The 21,319-nt window shown below is 44.6% G+C and overlaps 1 protein-coding gene across 3 annotated transcripts in view; it reads left to right on the top strand.

Moving 5' to 3' along the window:
* LOC137628757 (PR domain zinc finger protein 15-like) overlaps nt 1-21,319 on the top strand; it is a 97,201-nt gene that overhangs the window by 729 nt on the left and 75,153 nt on the right. Inside the window, exons 1-3 of one of the 3 annotated variants that reach the window (XM_068359945.1) lie at nt 2,068-2,144; nt 4,214-4,287; nt 11,913-12,092. In XM_068359945.1, the coding sequence (XP_068216046.1) occupies nt 2,123-2,144; nt 4,214-4,287; nt 11,913-12,092 (276 nt within the window). In that variant the 5' untranslated portion in view covers nt 2,068-2,122. Of the gene's footprint in view, nt 1-2,067; nt 2,263-4,213; nt 4,288-11,912; nt 12,093-21,319 lie in introns of those variants that run through there. The other 2 variants (XM_068359946.1, XM_068359947.1) reach the window with 2 other exon arrangements.

Here is a 21,319-nt window from a genome sequence, read left to right as displayed (position 1 = left end):
TTTTTTTTTTTTTTTAGGGGAGCCACATACCTTCAATTCAAAATTGACACTATATCCTATAGCTTTTCAGGTGTGTTTTCATGCTAGAAACATCATATTTCACCTGGGAAACAAACACAGGAACATAACCTAATCCATTTTAAGACATCTAGTCCTTATCTACCGGTTGGTTACCCAGCAAGGTACTGGAAATATTTAACTCGCATTACTCTTATACCAGCCTCATGAACCACCACTCCTTGATGTCTCTCCACAAACTTTAGATTTTCTGAGTATAGATAGCATTGGTCTTTGATGACGCAAACTCTGCGGAATGATTCATTGTAAGGAAACAGTACTCGAGGGAAAGCGGAACACGATAAGCAGCTCAAAGGTATAAATGATTAAATAACCTTGTAAAAAACATTTGGATTAGACTTAACATTACGTACAACGTATGATTCTTCAAATGTAACGGCTTAAAGTGTACATTCTGTTAGGCCTGCACTTTTTTTCAGGCTAAGTGGGACCTGATACGCAAATACGAGGTGTAAATAGCATACAAATATGGATTTTATCACGAGCTAAAACTATAGGTCGATCCTTCACACTAAGAAAATTTTGCACTAGGTTGGTGCAACGGGCTATACAATAAAAAATCCATTAAAAACCATTGCAATGACGATTTGTCAATTGATATGAATTACGCGGAATGGTACCCCAAATACCTATTTACTTTAAGGGCTATTTTCCCGGTTTTATGAAACGTAGTAACCCTGTGCTCTACGAGATGTTTGTCGTGTACAGCTGGCTTCATTAATTCTGTTACACTTCATGGGAAGTTAGGTAGACGTCAGTGGGCCGGAATTAATGAAGGCAACTGTACATTCTTTGGTATTTAGAGTATCACAGCATATCCCGCGTTTAATGTCAAATCCACATTATCGAAGCACTTGAAAAACAAGAGACTTCAGCTTTTAGAAAGCCTGAATTTCTTCTGTCTTTCAGATGTCTACATTGCTCTTTGTTATATAGTCTTGGGATCGCATATCTGAAAGCTCTAGAACCTACAGTCGAAGCACATCTTTGCTTTTCACATCTGCAAGTATTCTAGTGTCGACATGATCCGTTGGTGGGGAACAATTCCATTGGCTTTTTTTAAACGTCTGGTTTCTGATAACTTGAGTCATTGCACATATCCAACTCTATTCTGGTTTTAACAGGCAGCCAGTAGAATTAATTCAATTAGTAAAGGAGTAATCCTTTTAGCATGCATAGTTTTTGGGCCCCGTGGAATCGGGGAAATTCTATTAAAAGTAATGTAAAACAAGTGAAGTAATAAGCAAACGCCTTATACAATGTACTGATTCAAGTCTAGAATAAAGGAACTCATGCCTTCACAACTGAACCAAGGTACGTGTTTAAGTAATTTCGGAGGATTATGGAATAAAACTAGAATGTCTCTCATAATTTTTTGATAACAAGATATAATGCTTTGTCAAATATTCAAAATAGGACTATTTCGTGAAAATTGTATTTGGAAATTACAAGCAATTATCGAAGTTCGAAACAAGCCTTTAAAAATACCCTGTTTCCTGATTTGATCTTGACATTTCTTACTCACTTTCGATGCATTCACGTAATATTATTAGATACACACGTAAGTTGTTTTTGACATTGAAAGTAAACTATTAGAAATCCTGATTACGGTGGTTAATTATATATTTTTCATTCCTATGTATTTAATATTCTGTATCAGTGAATGCTTGAGAAATTATAAAATTTTCTCATATATTATGTGCGTCACTTGATTTTTTTTCTTTTTTAAATAAATTGAGACCGAAAGGAAACCAGGTGTATTTTGTAATAATTTTGCCTTTGACGATGGAAGTAACAGTTGATTGTTTATATGGCAAATATATTTGAAAGTTTTTTTTTTTACTTTAATTTCTCAACGTTGTTTATTTAAATTTCTACGAAAATGCGTCTTCGGGAAAATTTATATTCCAAATATATTTATTTTTAAAATTTTGTCGTACTATTTCAAGGTCAAAGTTATAATTTTATAAAATGTCAACACTCAACAGTGCTGCGTAACTGCTGTATTCTAATTTAAAGGTCTCATATTGGCTCAACTGCGCTGATGGAACGGGATGTAAACAAACGTGAGATAGTGATACTACCCTGTCAAACTCTTCGGGTTATTTAGTCTCTAAAATTCAAGTTCTCTTTAGTAATGTTCTCTTCGTGGTCCAACTAATTCATATAACTAAAAGGGATTTGGTGAGTAGTCGAAATTTACCATCCAAGTCATTGATTTTGAATTAAGGTGGTTTTCTAATGTAGTTGTCCAGGTCAGTAACAACGACTCTGGACCAGCCCTTAGAGACGGCCAAACTCGCAGTTTAATTAATGAAAAGGGAGACGTTCATTGATAATTTTTAATGCTGGAGTGTATTTATGATAAAGGCCAGCTGTATGAATGAATATGGATATGGCAGTGTAAGTTGGGTCGCAGGGCGATGTAAGCCGCCCCTCGTTAGGTATGTAGGTGAGGACACGGCTTGCAGGTTAGGTTAGGGGGAAAAGTTTAGTTTTGTTGATGTCCATTTTTAATGAATGTGTGAGGAATTGGCCGCAGATATACAAAGGCTTCATTATTAAATGCTGGTTTTATTTATGATAGCGGCCACCTGTGTGTATGATTACGGCTGACTTAGAATACGGCAATGTAATTTGGGTCGCAGGGGGACGTAACACCCCCCCCCCCGTTAGGTAAGTAGGTTAGGTTATGGGGGAAAGTTTAGGATATTTGATGCCCATTTTTTATGCACATGGGAGGAACTGGCTATTGATATATAAAGGCTCCTAAAATGCTACTCTTTTTGGTAAAGTTTTACTGGGGTTCCCCATTATCTATGGATATAGATATATATATATATTTCTGAAACTATTCATTTCCGACTGGAACGAAAGTCATTTTTGAAGAGAACGGACCTTTTTCCCTAGGTTACATTACCCTGTAATACAGTACAATAATACCCTCTTTTCTTGTCTTGGAGAATATTTCGTATGCAATATTAATTAGGGTAACTGCTACTGTTTCATGGTGAGAAACATTTATTTCATTTCTTGCCCTGTCGCTGCATTATACAGTTATCCGACTGGCATTGTACATTACTAAAATTAACGTAATAGCCAATGCCAACGCAAGATTTATGGTGACAAGCCAACAATATTTGGGGAAATATTTACCATTGCACCAGCAGTGTAGTAGTAAACATCAAAACCTCAGATTCTTTAACCATTCCATTCTAGGATGCCATGTTCTTCCTCAATCTTTTAGGCATTGCCTTAAAAAGTGTTTGTCATTTTTTATTTGGCTGGTTATAGGATAAAGTAATTCCATGGAGTCCTCTATATATCAAGGGGTATTGGTATTCCATTGACAATCCAAAGCAACACTTTCTAATTAGATACAGTGTGACCTAACTTTAGTAAACTTCACTTGCTGAACTCCCAATATCACTTCCACCCCTGTTCACTTGTCAGTAGTGAATGGCTGTGACGAATTGCACTTCAGTACTTTATGGTGCATGCCACCAAATGATCTTAATTTACAATATAGATCTACACATCTGTTGTGTCTAATCGCACAGCAAAAAATTTGACCACCGCAATAGTAAAGATAGTACATAAAAAAAGATATATTCAGTATAGAATCTAGTGATAAGATAATTTTTACTGTAGTACAAAGTTTGGGAACATCTTTTCCTTAAAATCATGACGGCATGATTACTAGTAGTGTACTGTATAGTGGTTTCCTGAAAGTCTGTACATTTAGTATGTCCTTTATTTGCCTGAATTCAAGCTAAGTTTAAACAAGTTGTAATGAAATTTTTATTTGTTGTTGAGAGTTTCAGGGTTAATTGAGTGTTTGTCTATATACTGTCTGTGTAATAATATACTGTAATACTGTAGACTGCTAATGTCGTCAGTCTTATAAAAAAAGATACTTTATTTTTTTTGTAAACCAAGATAACTTTAGCAAATTTAGATTGTTTTAATGACTCTAGCCTGGTTTTTATGTGCTAACTCCAGAGGAATTTGAGGTCTTGACATAAATTGTTACAGAATTAATGTATAATATTAGTTGCTACCCCATGATGTCATTTGTTGCTCGAGTCCCTTAAATTTTTTGTGGAAACCGAATGCAGATTCTTATTTATTACAGGTATGATTTGTGATCTCTGCGGGAATTGCCACACTACTGCAAAATGTCACTTACTTTCACTTAATAGTCGAAAGGTAAGTACAGTACAGTACTTTAGAATGAGTGATATTGTGTAGTCCTTTATAGGCCATAGGTAAGAGTTTGATTTGTAGCCTAAAATGGCACACTTTCTTCAGTGGGATTTGGAAAATGCATTTGTGCGCATATGAGTTTTTTTGTTGTTCGTGCAAATGCATATGATTTGTATATTCTAATGTTACTGTACTGTAATTAGTGTTTTTAAATATAAAACTTACCCTCTGGTTATATAATGGCCAAGTCCCTGGACGCCTCGGCTGGAAATTCAAAATCTCTTGCGCACCTAGCGCAGATATGCCAGGTGTACCCCAGCGCCCTCGCTGTACCACAGGTAGAACTATACCCAACCAATTCAGATTTTCCCTGCCGGCATAGCTGCGGTTCTTTTGGAAATTCTTTCTCGCTTTTTTCTCTGTTTGGACGTTATTTGGTGATGTATTAACGTTTTTTGAGTTTAGGCTTTCGCCTTTTTTCTTTTATTTGATGTGATCACGTATTTATAACTTAAAAGGTTTATCGACCTATTTTAAACCTCACGAAAGCATAGGACGGAAGGTAAACTTCTCGTCCATTGATGACGTCACAGCCTTATGTCGTAGGCTATAAGTCCGTCTTGCTTTTCAAAGAATTTAAGTGAATACTTTTGTTTGAAATATTAAGTTATAAATTTAATTAAAGGATTATTAATCTAAGAAAATTTTATCCTTTTAACCCTTTTACCTCCACCATAAGGTTAAATTTCGAGCACATTTTGCTATATAATTTTTTAAATTGCTCTAAAAAGCTTAATTTTTGTCCTAGAGAGGTCAGGTTGGTCTCATTCTTTTGGAAAATGCCTGAAGTTTCTCGTAAAATTATCAAAAATATATAAAAATATGTAATTAACAGTGTTTTGCAAGAACGTACTGGTACGTCCTTTGGGGGTGAAAGGGTTAATAGTTTTCTTAAGGTAATCTTCAATCTGTTTGCTTAGATTAACTAGCGTTCATTTGTTACGCAGTTATCAGTATTGTTACAATATTACGATATTTTTACGAATAGTACATTCTTCTTACTTCTCAAGTTTTTTGGTTGTACTATATAAAAGGAACTTTTTATTTTTAAATTAATTGTTCCTGTCAGTATTTTTCCTTAGTCAGAAATTAAAGGAAGTTAATTTTCACTTAATGTTTATACGAATCGATGTAGTGCACGATTCTATTTATCGTTGTTTCCGTAGTGGAATACTAAGATCGTTTTTATATTAAGTGTAAATGTTCCAAATAATACGAGTGATGATTCATCTCTTATTGGAATTCCTTAATTTAAGGGTTTATTTTATTTTATAAATGTTATACCTACTAAGGTAATATTTAATATTTGATATTTAATATTTTGTTACTTTTATATGGGATTCGGTACTTTTGTATTCCCATTCAAACAATTGTCCAGTAACAGAATTATCAGTCTCTCCCTACGGAGTTCGTTTCCTTTGAGAGACTGTATTCTTTGGTTTTCAGGTAATTATGAAACTCTCTTTGTGGCAAAGAGTAAAGTGCAAATTTATTAGTGATAAATTATGCAGTGAATTTTATTTAGTGGAGAGTGCTTCTATTCGGACCTGTCGTTATCCTAGCCTTAGACCTCTGTCGAGCTCCCGGACCCAGGGGAGAAGTTAAGTCAAACGGCGAAAGGAATCGAGAGGGTAACCAGGCGTTACAGTCTTTTAAGACCTGAACTGAAGTCCTCTCGAGCGTTTTCTGTCTATCATCAGAACGCTCACCCTCGCGATAGATAAAGCGAGGTATTAGTGTTTTCAAAGGCGCTAAGCTGAAAACAAAATTAGATTCGTTCTGCGTGTGTTACGTTTCATGCGGCGCAGACGCAGTGCCGCCACCGCCACCTGATGGGTGTCGTCTCTCGACAGTGGCAAGCGGTATGGTTCGACGCAGTTAATGCTGAATACGTTTCGCCAAAGGTTGATCCTTGATCTTTGTAGTTAGGCATGAAACAGCATCTATCTTCGTTTGTGCAGTCTTTTCAGCCTGCCGTTATCAGTGCGGTTGGATGTCTCGATTCCGATCTTTGACACGGTCGCACAGGCGTCGTGTCTTTAACGGTGAGGTCTTGTTGTCGCAAAGGCGGCCTACCAACCGCAATGTTCAATGGTGGGAGAAAGTGGATGCTTTACTTCGATTACCTGCTCAACGCAAACCTACTGCTCATAGCACCTAGTATCAGTCTATATGGACGCGCCGACGTTCGCCAAGCAACAGAGCCGGCATAGCGTCATCGGAGCGGTGCGGCATCGGAAACGGAACGTTGACGGAATGGAGCGAAGCGCCACGTCAGTGTGGACGCTTCAGCGTCGGTGTGGACGGTTCAGCGTCAGTGTGGACGCTTTGTGTCAGTGTGGACGCTTTGTGTCAGTGTGGACGCTTTAACGTCAGTATGGACGCTTCAGCGGCTGTGTGGACGCTTCAGCGCTACTATGGGCGCCTCAGCATCTGTGTGGACGCTTCAGCGTCGGGGTGGACGCTTCAACGTCCGGGCGGACGCTTCACTACCTATGACAATAGACTTTGATGTCAACCTGACCATGAACGTCTAGTGTTAAGTTATTGTTGCTCCAGGCGCTATATTAAGAAATAAATCTTAACTAGAAAGATTTTATATTCTCGGACCAAGGCCGGCTCTAACTCTTGGTTGTGAGAACTAGAATTAAAACCTCTAAGTATTGAGGTCTGAATTCAGAATCATAAGGAGTGGATTCTTAAGAATCAAGACTTCTCTTTTGAGGATAGAGATTGTAAAAGGAAGGGAATAACTTTCAGAAACTCATGAGAATTTTTCTAAAAGAGTTTCCCTCATACCGTATTTTTTACCTGCTGCTCCTCGTTCCGACTTCAGAGTTTTCGCTAGTTGAGTCGATGTCTCTAGTTATTTTATTTTATTATTACAAGCTAGCTACAACCCTAGTTGGGAAAGCAAGATGCTTTAACCCAAAGGGCTCCTTTAGGGAACGTTGGCCTAGTAAATTAATGGTAAAATAAATTAATAAATTAACATCAAATCATTCTCAGGAAAATAACGAACCTTACTATAGAGATTGATATAGCGCTTGCAGCTGCAACAACAGAAAGGGCATTAAGGCCTTTTATGAGAATAGAACGTAAAAGTATATCTCCCACCACGGGCAGATCTTTTATGATTTAAGGTATTATGCTTTTAAACCGCTCTTGTTAGTGACTCGTAAACATAGCGCAGTGCTCTGGATGAGGTGTTTGTTCGTGTTCACCTTGCCCCTAGTCCTATATCTCTTCCTTACGTTCCAACCCTTGGGAGGAGGAAGGTCGGTAGGCTGAGGTTCTTTACGGACTTTGTGTATTAAACGTCTGTTCCGCCGAGCGATATTGTTGGTGCAGTCCAAGACGTTCTTTCTCCACTTTGGAATGACGAAGTTGGAATGTCTTGAAGCAATCAGTTCGTCATCGCTATGGTATCATGGATCTTGTAACTGTTTTCTGCATATTAGAATGCAGTTCCCTGACGAGAATGACTGTCTACGTTTTCCCTGTCTTCCAGACTAGGAGGTTACTCGTCATGTATGCACGCGAACAGAATTTTCCTTTGCAGCAAACGTGTTTGATGCTTAAACAGGAAGCAATCGAGAGTGTTTTTTCTTCCGCGATAGAAGCGGAAGTCAGACAAGTCACATACAATCCTAGCTCTTCCTCTGGATTCTGACTCACTTTCAGGGAGGAAAGGCTTTGCCCTCATCGAAGGTCGCAAAACCTAGACTTGGTAGTCACCTATCAATTTGTCCTAGACCTTTCAGGAGTCGTATGTTTTCTTATCCTGCAGTATCTAACGTTCGCCCGAAGTTTTTTCTTTTCGGAAGAAGGCGACGTGTCGGCACCAGAATCGTGTAAGACACACAGTTCTTCCGGGAAAAGGTGCTCAGTCTGCTTCTGTTCACACTTCTTTCCCTCCCCCAGTTTGGGGAAAGCTCTATTACTTTCTTCTGAGGTCTAGCGACCACTGTTGACGGTATCTCACAGCATTGGATACGTTCAGTTCGCGCACAAGGCGCGCTTGAAATGTCATAGGGACTCTCCCAGGTCGCTCTCAGGACTACGGTTGATGTTCTCTCCCGGCTTTCGCTCATGCTTGGGTTGGCGCACTCGCTACCCCGCGAGTGTAGATTTGGTCTGAGCTAAAAGAGGTCTTTTCATCTGTGTTTAGCGTTTACGATTCTCGGTGGGAAAAAATTTTCTCCTAAAGAGTCTAAGGACTACCAGAGATCAAAGAAATGGTTTTCCGACCAGTGTCAGAAGCCATAGTTCTCTTATGCTTAGTAACGCTTCCTCGCAGAGATATGCTCGTGTTACGAGAAACGTTAGAGCGGGTGCTTGTAGAATTCTGGTCTCTCTCTTACGGCAGACGTCACGCAGACACACGCAGGTTCTGGTCTCTCCCTCACGCAGTCACAGACGCAGACGCCAGTCTGGTCGTATGTTGGACGCTGACAGCCTAAGTTGATCCTTTCAACGAGTTGTCCCATTTTAGCGGTCTGCGTGACTCTCACTCATGTGGACGCATCCTACATGGGACAACTCTCGGCAATCAGTTCCGTCTTTCCGTCAATGACCGGTAGAGATGCTGTCGCCTCCACGCAGCACGCTGTAGTTTTACAGCAAGCGGGGCTCACTGACAGCGCTGTTTCCACACGACAAGGTGAACGCATACGGCACGCTGACACCTTACGGCAATGCAAGCACATGTGACATTATGGTGGCATTTTAGACGCATACAGTCAAGTCTTTCTTCCAGCAGTATAAACAGACTATTGTCTCTCCTTCGCGTCTCTCTGGCTTCGCAGCTACCGCTCCCTTGTGTCAAGCTTTGGCTTTAAGTTTGTTGAACACTCGCTGATTACACACGATCAGGTCTTAACCTCACAGCATGAGGTTCACGTTGTTGATGCTTCTTTTCAACAAGCCTAGCTTTAATATCGGTTTCTTGCGACCGATATGGACAAGTTTTGGGAGGCGGTTCTAGATCCCTCTTCTCTCTCACGGCATGTTGGGTGTAGGCAGCATGCTGGAACCATGCTGGGACCATGCTGGGTGCATGCTGGAAGCATGTCTTTAGTCCTTTTCCCCGTGTCAGGATCACGAGCGTTTTATGTTAAACCTTCAAGCTTTAGGCCTAGCTGCCTCCAGTATTTCGGAAAACCCCTAAGATCTAGAGGGTTGTTTGAAGAAGACAGCTGAGGCTTTCGCTTGTACAAAGGACATTTGCCTCAAGGTTTTACAACCCAATTAGAGTGTTTTATGGAGTGGTGTAGAGCTAGAGCCGGCTCTTCATTAGGTAACTCTAACACAAGTGGTATATTTTTTCTTAGACCTTAGAAGAAAACTTATTTTCTTTCCTCTTCGGCCATCAAAGGGTACAGGAGTATGCGGGCTTCTGTCCTCAGACGCAGAAGATTGGATCTATCAAATAGAGACCTTATAGGTCTTCTCAGATCATTTGAGAGGACTTGGAGGCATCAGCAAGATGCGCCAGCCTGGAATTTAGGGTTCGTTTCTGGAGTTTCGCGGTAGTGACAGATCCGACCCTTTACCCTTGGTTTCTTTTTAAGGCCTAACTTTGGAGACTTTCTGAGTAAGTCTACCATAGTTGAGAGTCAGCGAAGTTCACTCTTTTAGCAAGAACACGGACTTCACATTGGTTAAGTCATAGGTACCTTGCAACCTGGATTCTTGCTCATTAACAAACATCTTTCTCATCCATAGCCTAAATCTTTCGGGATCACTATTCTCTCAAATTTGGTTTGGGATGGGCTGAGAAGAGTTTTTTGCCCGATTAAAACGATAATGTTTTATTGGGACAAGAACACAGAAGTTAAGAGTCTATTCATAACTCTTGGGTGCACGGTCAAGAAGCCTGCGCTATCCATGTCTAGAACATTCTATCATCTCATAAGGACCTTGATTACAAAGGTTCTTCCGCACGGTTGGGTGACAGATCGTAAGATGTTGTAAGAGTAAAGACACGAAGTTAGAGCTGTAGAAACTTCTGTAACTTTTAAACTAAACTGTTCTCTGCAAAGCATTGCATATACAGCCTTGTGAAGCGGTAATCCTGTATTCGCCTCATTACTTTTACCGTTTCCAGTCTTTTTATGAAGACGTCTACGTTTTGGGATCACTTGCAACAACGAGTGCAGTAGTAGGTGAAACATTCTCCACTACATTTCCCTAAATTCCTAGTACCCCTGTTCTTCTCTTGGAACTGTTATATATATTTTTATTATTGTATGTGAAGATTGCTCGGCAATCTCCTGCAATCTTTGACCTAGTCAGGTGGTCATTTTGTTCCTAGAGAGCGCCCGGAACAAGGGTATTAGTTGAGGTCCTGTCATGTTATAGGTGGTTGTACCGTTTGACAGCTCCTAGAGATCGTCAGCCCCGAGTGGATCACTGGATCTCCTAAGGATAGCAGACAAAATGAGGCAGAGCATTGCTGTCAGCTTCCTTATCAGGTTAGAACCGCTTAAGTTGTTTATGTAACTCTTGAGTGAATATCCGATTATACGGCTGTCTCTGACCCGCCACCAATGGGTGTCAATCAGCCATTATATAACCAGCGGGTAAGTTTTATATTTAAAAACGATATTTTCATAATAAAATAAATTTTTGAATATACTTACCCGCGGGTTATATAAGTTTTAGACCCACCCTCCTCCCCTCTAGAGACCATGGGGCATGGAAAATCTGAATTGGTTGGGTATAGTTCTACCTGTGGTACCGCGAGGGCGCTGGGGTACTCCTGGTATATCTGCGCTAGGTGCGCAAGAGATTTTGAATTTCCTGCCGAGGCGTCCAGGGACTTGGCCATTATATAACCAGAGGGTAAGTATATTCAAAAATTTATCTTATTATGAAAATATCATTTTAGGAACATCTGTCAAAGGATGTTATTTAAAATTTTACACTTATCTTGAGATTTTATCCTTGTGGGTCATAAAAATTTTAGATGTCCAGATATAGAGTATACAGATTGACGATTAGATGAAGAGAGTGAAGAGAACTAGTATCATGTCTAAACCTGTAAAGTTAAAATCCAATGATACTGTATGATCATCATAGGTAATGAGAGGAGTTTGTTTGATCTAATACTTCCGAAAAGTTTACCAATTGCTATCAAATTACTTGACTCTGTTCTCTCTTCATGTTAACTCCTATGCATGAGATTCACATGATTAGGAATAATCTTAGTAAGTTAAAGGGATATCTAGCATTGTTTCAGATCAACAGATGATATCCCTTTATGAAAACAGCTTCAAAATTATTGTTAACAGTATTATTTCATGAATATATTCCAGTAGTGTATACTACAAGGAAATAAGAAACATCACAGCATTATTGTAATGGGAATAAAAACAACATTTGCATTTTGCTTTTATGACATTGTGGAGCTTTCAAATGTATGTAAATCCTATCATGAATACCAAAATTTATAAGTCCAAGTGACCAGGAGGAGTACAGGAATATGGTATACTGTATAGAAATATCTCATATACTGTATTTGATACGGAAATATGCTGTACTGTAATTTTTTACCTTTATTTCAGGGGTTGGATGATGTCCATTTGGCTTACAAATCATTGCCCCCTTGGGTTCAAGTTACTCATGGGCCAGATGGGAAGACCTCCGTTATTACGCACAAGCGATTGCCAAAGAGTACAGAACTGGGACCCCTTTTAGCTCCGCAAGTGCCCAACCTGGTGTCAAATAATTTTTTTCCATTGAAGGTAAACTAGCTTGTTAGTTGCTTACAATATATGAGTTATACTCCATTTAACAATATACCTAAAATGGTACAAATACTGTAACGTTCTTTTCAAAATACCGAGCAGTGCGGTATATGTTCAGTTACTTTGTTTTACTGTATATACTCTGTATGCATTGGTTTTAATGTTTTATGGTCTGATTTTATATTTGTTCTGTAATTGGAATACAAACCACGCTATTTAAAGTGGGTAATTACTTTCATGTAGCTGAAAGGACGAGCCATAAAAGTTTAACGAGGGATTATTACCCCACCACTAGTTAGCGGGGGGTAGGGAGGGTAGCTAGCTACCCTCCCCCCTCACACATCTGTGTTGTAGCTCCACTTTTACTTTGGCTCGGGTGGTGATCGGACGGGTCCGCCTTCACCCTCGCCTTTTTGACAGCCATTAATCAGGTCATCTTCATCGCGTCCCCACCCCCCACCCCCCCGTAAGCGCAGGACAGCGCGCCCAACGGAGGGAGGGAAATCTCCTGACAGGTCCAGGATCTCTTCTACAGCTTCTTCTTTTCAGGCAGACCCAGTAGTAGTTTCCACTCCAAGGGATCTTACGATCCCCTTCCCTCCAGAGGGTGTCTCTGACAGCGCTGCTGTCAGTCGGCTGCCCTGGTTTGGGCCCTTGATCAGAGCGGTTGCGCAGGCTTTCAAGCCCGCCTTCTCTGAACTAGGCCTCAAATCAGCGGCTATCTCGGCCCCTCTGAAGAGGAAGAGAGGAGTGGACGATGTGGTTACTTCTCCAAGGGTGAAACTAGTTCCTCGGAAGCTGTCGAGGAAGGCTCCTTCCCCTCCCCAGACTTTCTCTCCATTCCCTGTGGACGAGGGTTTTCCGTCCTCGGGGGATTCTCTTGAGGTGAGGCGTTCTCCCATCGCACCAATGGGAGAAACCCCACCTCGCGCCGAGAAGTCTCCTCGGGTGGAGGCGGAGAAGAGCCCCCCACCATCTTTGTTGGAATCCTGCATCCCTCCCAGGAGGGAGTCGAAGGACTCCAAGACGGTTCCAAAATCTTCGTCGAGGATCAGACCAGAACCAGCTAAGCCCGCGGAGAACGTCCACGAGTCCCCCCAAGAAGAGCCTTTGGGGACTGGAGACCTTGCTGCTAGTCCATCAGGGGGAGAGCCGCTGGAGTTGGAGCATGCCTTTTGGCAAGTTTTGGCTCTGATGAGGAACCTTAACCCTTTTACCCCCCAGGCTCTTTGGAAATTTCCAACCCTTAACCCCCAGGGGGTTATTTTTTTCCCAGCACATTTTGCAGTATATTTTTTTTTAAATTGCTCTAACAGCCTTAATTTTTGTCAGAGAGAGGTCAGGGTGGTCTCATTCTCTTGGAAAATGCCTGAATTTTTTCAAAAAATTATAAGAAATATGAAAAAAAATTTTTTTATAGCATTTTTTTGCAAGGACGTACCGGTACGTGCATGGGGGTAAAGGGATGGGTTTTGTGAAACGGACCAGTACGTCCTTTGGGGGTGAAAGGGTTAATGGATTTTTGGATCCGGAGATTCCTCCTCGAGAGGGCAAGGACACGGTTCTGGGCCGAGTCTTTGGTACTCAAAAGCGCCCTAAAACCAGCGCGGCTTTGCCCTGGTCCCAGGGGGTCAAGAGTGCCAGAGATAAGGTTGAGAGCCAGCTCTCCGAGCTAGCCTCCTCCAGCCGTTCCAGCGCCGGAAACAAACTCCTCCCACCTCCTCGTGTCCATTAAAGGAGGTACTTTGAAATCATCGAGGAGTCCTGTTTAACTCTTCCCCTCCACCACTCGGTGGAAGAGCTCTCTAGGGGAGTCCCTCTCGAGAGACTCTCCAACTGGCCAGTGTCGTTCTCGGCCTCGGAGACACTCTGCCAGGAGAAGGTAGCGAAGTGTGTGCGGGATATCTGGCTGGGATCTCTTGGCATCCTGATACAATCCGAAGACTTGTCTAAGGAGAGTACCAGGAAGGCCTTGGAGACCTTCCTTCTTTCAGGCACTCGTACCATCGAGTTTCTGGCCCACCAAGTCTCGAACTTGTGGGCTAACACTATCCTGAAACGCCGTGATACGGTGTCTGAAAGATTCAACTCGAAGGTCCCCAACACTGAGGTCAGTAAGCTCAGACATTCCTCCCTTTTGGGGAGTAGCCTGTTTGAGCCGAAAGATGTAGAGAAGGCAGCTGAGAGGTGGAGGAAGTCCAACCAGGACTCCATCCTCTAGAGGGCTTTAACATCAAAGCATAAGCCTCCAGCACCCCAACAACCTCGCCCTGCAAAGACGACAAAACCGGCAATAGCAGCAAAGGCAGCGGTGTCCAAACAGCCCTTTCCCGTCAAGGACAGGAGAGGCAAGAAGTCCTCCAGGGGAGGCAAGAATCCTAGGGGGAGTGGCCGAGACCGCAAACGCTAGGATGCCTTCAAAGTTGCGCGAACAGGTGGCAGCAACTCGGGGCCGATTCCTGGACGATCTCCGTGATCAGCCAAGGATATCGCGTCCCGTTCATAACATCTCTTCCTCCCCTGACAGCGAATCCAGTGTCGTTGAGCTCTCTTGCCATGGGATCGGCAAGAGGGCAAGCCCTTTGGGCAGAAATCAAGACCATGTTGAAGAAGGACGCTCTCCAAGAGGTCGTCGACGGGTCCCCAGGCTTCTACAGTCGACTCTTTCTTGTAAAGAAGGCGTCTGGAGGCTGGAGACCAGTCATCGACCTCTCAGCTCTGAACAGGTTTGTCAAGCAGACCCCGTTCAGCATGGATACGGCAGACACGGTCAGACTCGCAGTGAGACCGCGAGACTTCATGTGCACACTGGATCTGAAGGACGCGTACTTCCAGATCCCAATCCATCCGTCTTCAAGGAAGTACTTAAGATTCAGACTAGACAACAAGATCTACCAGTTCAATGTGCTGTGCTTCGGTCTCTCCACAGCACCTCAGGTTTTCACCAGAGTGTTCACCCTGATATCGTCGTGGGCACACAAGATCGGCATCCGTCTCCTCCGTTATCTGGACGACTGGCTGATCTTAGCAGACTCGGAGTCAACCCTTCTTCGACACCGAGACAAACTTCTGGGAATTTGCCAAGATTTAGGGATCATGGTAAATCTCGAGAAGTCTTCTCTGCTTCCTTCCCAAAGACTGGTATATCTAGGCATGATATTGGACACCAATCTCCACAGAGCCTTCCCATCAGACGACAGGATAGCAAGGTTGAGGAAGGTCGCAAGTCCTTTCCTCAGACGAGACGAACTCCCAGCCCTATCGTGGTTACGTCTCCTCGGCCATCTCTCATCCTTTGTCCGTCTAGTTCCCAACGGTCGCCTCAATGAGATATCTGCAATGGCGACTCAAGTCCCGGTGGAGTCAAGGACACGATTTCCCGGACTCTTGATCCCTATGGGTCTCGCGGAACAGACGGACCTTCAGTGGTGGGTGGCAGACGAGAACCTGCGAAAGGGAGTGGATCTTCTCGTCCTCCCCCCGGATTTGATGCTGTTTTCGGACGCCTCAAAGAAAGGGTTGGGGGGCCCACGTTCTGAACCACAGGACCTCAGGCCTGTGGTCAGAATTAGAAAAGTGCCTCCATATAAATCTACTAGAAATGAAGGCCGTTTTTCTGGCCCTTCAACAGTTCTAACAGCACCTGGCAGGTCACTCTATGGTGGGGATGAGCGACAACACCACAGTAGTGGCTTACATCAACAAGCAGGGAGGTACCTTTTCAGAACAGCTATCCCATCTTGCAGTAGAGATACTGAGATGGACCGAAGTCCACTCGATTCCACTTTTGGCTTGCTTCATTCCGGGCAAAAGGAATGTGCTCGCCGACAGTCTGAGCAGAGCGTCTCAGATAGTGAGTACTGAGTGGTCTTTGGATCGTCAAGTAGCCAACAAAGTCCTGACTTTGTGGGGTTCCCCAAATGTGGATCTGTTCGCGACAGCGATGAATTTCAAACTGCCGCTGTACTGTTCCCCAGTCCCGGACCCCAAGGCTCTCTGGCAAGATGCTTTCCAACAACGGTGGGACAACATCGACGTATACGCCTTTCCCCCTTTCTGTCTGATGAGGAGGGTACTCAACAAGCTCAGACTATCGGTCAACCTCTCGATGACTTCTCATAGCTCCGCTGTGGCATCACGCGGAATGGTTCCCGGACCTTCTGCAACTCCTTACGGAGCCTCCGAGAGAACTCCCTCCACGACACGAGCTACTAAAACAACCACACGCCAACATCTTTCACAAAGCCGTAGCTTCGCTTCGGCTTCACGCCTGGAGACTATCCAGCATCTCCTCGCAGAGAGAGGATTTTCCCAACAAGTTGCGGAAAGGATGTCTGGACACCTGCGAAAGTCATCCGCAGGAGTCTACCAGGCGAAGTGGAGAGTTTTCTGTGGTTGGTGTCGTGGAAGGGGTATCTCTCCACTCGATGCCACTATTCCAGCAATAGCGGAGTTCTTCGTGTATTTGCGAGAAGAAATGCGCCTTTCAGTCTCGGCAGTGAAAGGCTATCGCTCAGCCTTAAGTCTTGCCTTCAGGCTCAAAGGAGTGGACATTTCTTCTTTGCTAGAACTTTCCTTACTCATACGTAGTTATGAAATTACCTGCCCTCAGTCGGAAGTGAGACCTCCTCCATGGAATGTGGTTCAAGTCCTCAGGTCTCTTAAGAGACCTCCCTACGAACCATTACGCCAGGCTTCAGATCGCCACCTGACTTGGAAGACGGTGTTCCTACTAGCTTTGGCATCAGCCAAGCTTGTCAGCGAACTTCATGGTCTCTCGTATGACATCGCCCATTCAAGGGGATGGGGGGAGGTAACGTTCAGCTTCGTCCCTGAGTTTATTGCTAAGACTCAGAATCCGGGAGTGCCGGACCCTTGCTTCGACTCCTTCTGGATTTCAAGTCTTCGTTCCGTAACAGATGACCCAGACCATCTCCTACTGTGGCCAGTAAGGAGTCTGAGGCTATACCTGAAGAGAACAGCTGCAGTTCGTCCCCAAGTGCGGGCTTTGTTTGTCATCACTGGGAGAACGAGGAGGAGGGTTACCAAGAACACCATCTCAGCATGGATTCGCAAGGCCATCCATCTGTCCCTGAATCCTGACCCTCCTCCGTCACGTCGCCCTAGAGCTCATGATGTCAGGGGTGTAGCTACCTCCCTGGCCTTCAAGAAAAACTTCTCAGTGACGCAGGTTCTGCAAGCAGGGGTGTGGAAGCGTCAAACGACCTTCACAGCCCACTACCTGCAAGACGTGACCCACAGGAGGCTCGATACGTTCTCTATCGGCCCTGCGGTGGCTGCACAACAGCTGGTTTAAACCTCAGGCTCCTTAATGGACAAGTAGCAGAGGGTTGAGGGCATTGTTACCCGGTTTTAGTCTGCATGAATGAAAAGGTATGCCTGGCCCTTATTCTTTTCTTCATCCTCCCCTCTCTTGGGGAAAGCAGCATCCTGAGTTCTCTGCACAGCTGATCTCAAACCTCTGCAGGTAAACCATGTTCCCTTGTGTTCCTAGTATTAAGTTAATATTGTCGCTCCCCTATACCCTGACGAGGTGGTATTGGTTGAGTCCTAGCCCTAAGTTTCCATCTAAAGAACTTCAGGTCAACTTCCTAGGACGAGTCACACATATTCCTTCACACACTTCTTACGTAAGCCGCAGCCCTTGCACAGAAAGGTGCGAGCGAGGTACAGGGGCTCTTTATTGTTGAGTGCTCACACACTCGGATAATGAGTCCCCGGGCAAAGCCAAAAGCCAGTATGGCTGGCACTTGTTCCACCCTTACTAAGGGTTCACCACTTTAAATAGCGTGGTTTGTATTCCAGTTACAGAACAAATGACAAATTCGTAGATAATTTGTATTTTTCCTAACTATACAAACCTTAGCTATTTAATCAAACTTGCCCGCCAGCCCTGTCCCTCATAAAGTCCTACCTCTAAGAAAAAGTGGAGCTACAACACAGGTGTGTGAGGGGGGAGGGTAGCTAGCTACCCTACCTACCCCCCGCTAAATAGCGGTGGGGTAATAATCCCTCGTTAAAATTTTATGGCTCGTCCGTTCAGCTACGCGAAAGTAATTACCCACTTTAAATAGCTAAGGTTTGTATAGTTAGGAAAAATACAAATTATCTACGAATTTGTCATTTTAAAAAAATTTAAATGACATAACATACATACTCTTTTTGTATAGAATATTCTCTAGTTTAAAATACTGTTGTTCTCTAATTTTACTGTTGCTTTCTTGTAAGTGTATACTGAGATGAAGGAATTTTGTTATTGGAGCTTGTTAGTTTTGTTTGATGTTTACCAGAAGTTAATAATGAAATGGGCAAGTTGAAAAAAACAACTTTTTGTTTCCAAGAATTGATAACTGTTCTCGTGTGAAATACAAACACCATCGTCATAAAAACAGGGTATATGTTTTCAGTACAGACAGGGCGGCTGTTGAAATTACTGAGAGGCAGTTAAAAGACAGGTTGAAGTGAGGGTGAGGAGCCCCCCTCCCCCCCATTAAAAGCTCTATTACCTTATTTTTATGCTGCAAAGAGCATAGAAAAACTATTGCACCCTTAATCAAGCTTTTCATTTCCTTCTTGGAAGTGAAAGCTGTCTGTTAATCATTATGTGTGAAGCAGGAGATTTATATGTGCGAGGATGGACTTTACATCTGGTTTATGTTGAACTGTCTGTAGAGCCACTCTTTCTGTTTCTTACTGGGGGCATGAATATTCAGTGTCATCACTGTGTGCCGATTGTAGGTCGTGGTATCCTGTGCAATTTTAAGTGTATGTTTGTATAGGGCCTCCTTAGGTCTTGAGGAAGTCTCCTTAGTGCCAGTACCTCCCATGGTAATGTCAGTGGTGAAGGTCATAGTCAGTGTGTTCCCATAATTCCTGTGATGTTTGCAGTGGTGTCCTATTCTGACCGTAGGGTGGCCTTGAGAACAAAATGAAGTGTTGCCCCGGTGCCAAGGGTGTTTCCCAGGCATCTCCCCTGATCCAGTCACTCCTTTGCCCCCCTTCCTCAGCACCTTCACCCTAAACCTTTTGTCTGGGGTCAAGGACTCCTACTACCCTGTAAGTGTTTCTACCCTCCCAGTATTGTGGTTTCCAATGGAGTAACTCATGTTTTTTCTCTCCTTTGGGAAACATTGTTGTCATTGATGACTCAGATCTTGACACCTCTGCTTGCAGAGCCAAAGGTGAGGGTTGAAAAGAGAACGAAACTTGTACACTCTTCTTCCTCCTCTGACTCTTCATCATCCCTCTCTTCAACCAGTGACTTTATACATACATCTTCTAAGAAGTATGATTGTAATTTGGTCGAAGACAGTGGCTCCTCAACATCGAAATTTCAGTTGTTCCAACACGAATACTTACCTCGAACTACTTTCTTAGGAGTTACCTGTAATCTCCTCTCTACCGACCAGAGTTTTGTGTAGTATACCCTAAAACCCGTTTTCTATGTAGGGCTAACTCAGGCGTAAGAGAACGTGCCCCTAGGGTAGCTTTCGCGCTAGGTCGAGGTCCGCCTGGGTCGTGAGCGCCAGTAAGTTCTCTGGTCGCGACGTGTCACCACGTCGCTCTCTCGTCTCTCTCGACCCTTTGTGTGTCCCACGTGTTTACCGCGTGGTAACTTGTGCTTATCCCTTGTGTTCCTGTGTGTTCACTACCCTTCCTTGTGCTTCCCAAGTGTATTCCTTTGATTCCCTGCGTTCCTGTGTCTTGTGTTTGTGCGTTATGGAGCAGATCCGCCGTTGTCCTGGGCCTAGAGCCGGAAAATCGTGTGGAGCGTTCCTCTCCAAACCTGAAGTGGATCCTCACTCCCTTTGCTCTTCCTGTAGGGGCAAAGTTTGTTCGTCTTCGGATACATGCCTCGAGTGTGTTGGTTGGAGTGATATTCAGTGGGTGCGTTACGGCACGAAGAAAAAGAAATCGTCGAAACGTTCACCCAGGAAATCGAGTGTTTCTTCGCCGCTACCGTCGCCCAGTGAACGGTCCGACGGGGCTTTTGTCTCTCCTTCCCCTAGCCAGAGTAGGGGACGAGGTAAGTCCATCGTGGGGAAAGAACCGGGCGTTCTTCCCCAGGTGTCTGGTGAGTGTGAAGTGGGAGTTGCGGGACCTTCTCGGGCTAGTGAGGAGCCTGGTAGTGCTGTGTCAGGGAGCTCTGGAGACTCGGCCCTTGTGCTTGGGGGGGCACGTTTCCTCCGATGGCCCCTTATGGTGTAGCAATGTTGTTTCTGTGTCTTCGCCCCCTTCGTGGGCCTGTGTTTCAGGTTCTTCGGCAGGCGGCGACAACCAGGGTAAGTTAGGTTCCGCAGGGAGTGATGCCTTCGGATGGAAGCTTCCTAAGACACCAGGTAGGTCCCCTATGCAGATGGAAGAGGGCCTGGATTCCTGGTTCCCTAGTGTTGGGCGCCAACCCTCGTTTCCAACCCCTCTCACGGAAGTTCCTGAAGCCTTCCTGCAACCCTCTACCTCGGGTACGCAACGAGTCGCGAAGTCTCCCGCGGCCCCCGCTCCCGCCCGCCGTACGGTAAGTACAGTGACGTCGGGCTCTTCGGAGGAGTCATTCTCGTCGGGAGAAGAAGCCAGGAGGAAACATCGGGGTCGGAGGGAGCGGTCCAGGAGCAGGCGTTCCCGCTCAAGATCACGTTCCAGGTACAGCAGGAGGCGCTCCCGTTCTCCACGGAGGAAACACAGGAGGAGTAGGTCACCCGATGGTGATTGGGCTTTCGTACCCCGTGAGTCGGAGATACAGTGTTCCCCGGACCGGCGGTCCAGGGATTTCTCGCCAAGGAGACCATCCTCCAGACATGGTTATGACCCTCGCAGGGAGAAACGCGAGAAGGCCTCTGCAGGCAGGCGTAAGACCGCGAAGCCTCCGGTTCACCCTGCCCAGCGGGGGGAACCGCGCTTCCTTACGGGCAGCCTGGCCGAACCAGCCCAGCTGGTGCGGCCCTCGGGTCAGCCCACGGGATCCGCGTCCTCGTCCCCCAGAGAGCATGATCGGACACTAGTCCTCGCCGGTTCGGCGATGCCTGTCCTAACCCCCGTTCCTGGTGCGGAGATCTCCGCCGGGGAAGACCAGTACCTCCGCAGGGAGTGCCTGTTGTGCCAGGACCAAGGCGCCCGGTGGGAGTGCCCGGTGACCCGGCTCCCCGGGCTCAAGCCGAGGCTTCGGCCGACGGTAGAGAGGGTTCCCCGACGGAGGACTCGGCCTA

The sequence above is a fragment of the Palaemon carinicauda genome, chromosome 36, assembly GCF_036898095.1.
Source record: "Palaemon carinicauda isolate YSFRI2023 chromosome 36, ASM3689809v2, whole genome shotgun sequence".
Lineage (NCBI taxonomy): Eukaryota > Metazoa > Arthropoda > Malacostraca > Decapoda > Palaemonidae > Palaemon > Palaemon carinicauda.
This window is presented reverse-complemented; position numbering and strand designations above follow the sequence as displayed.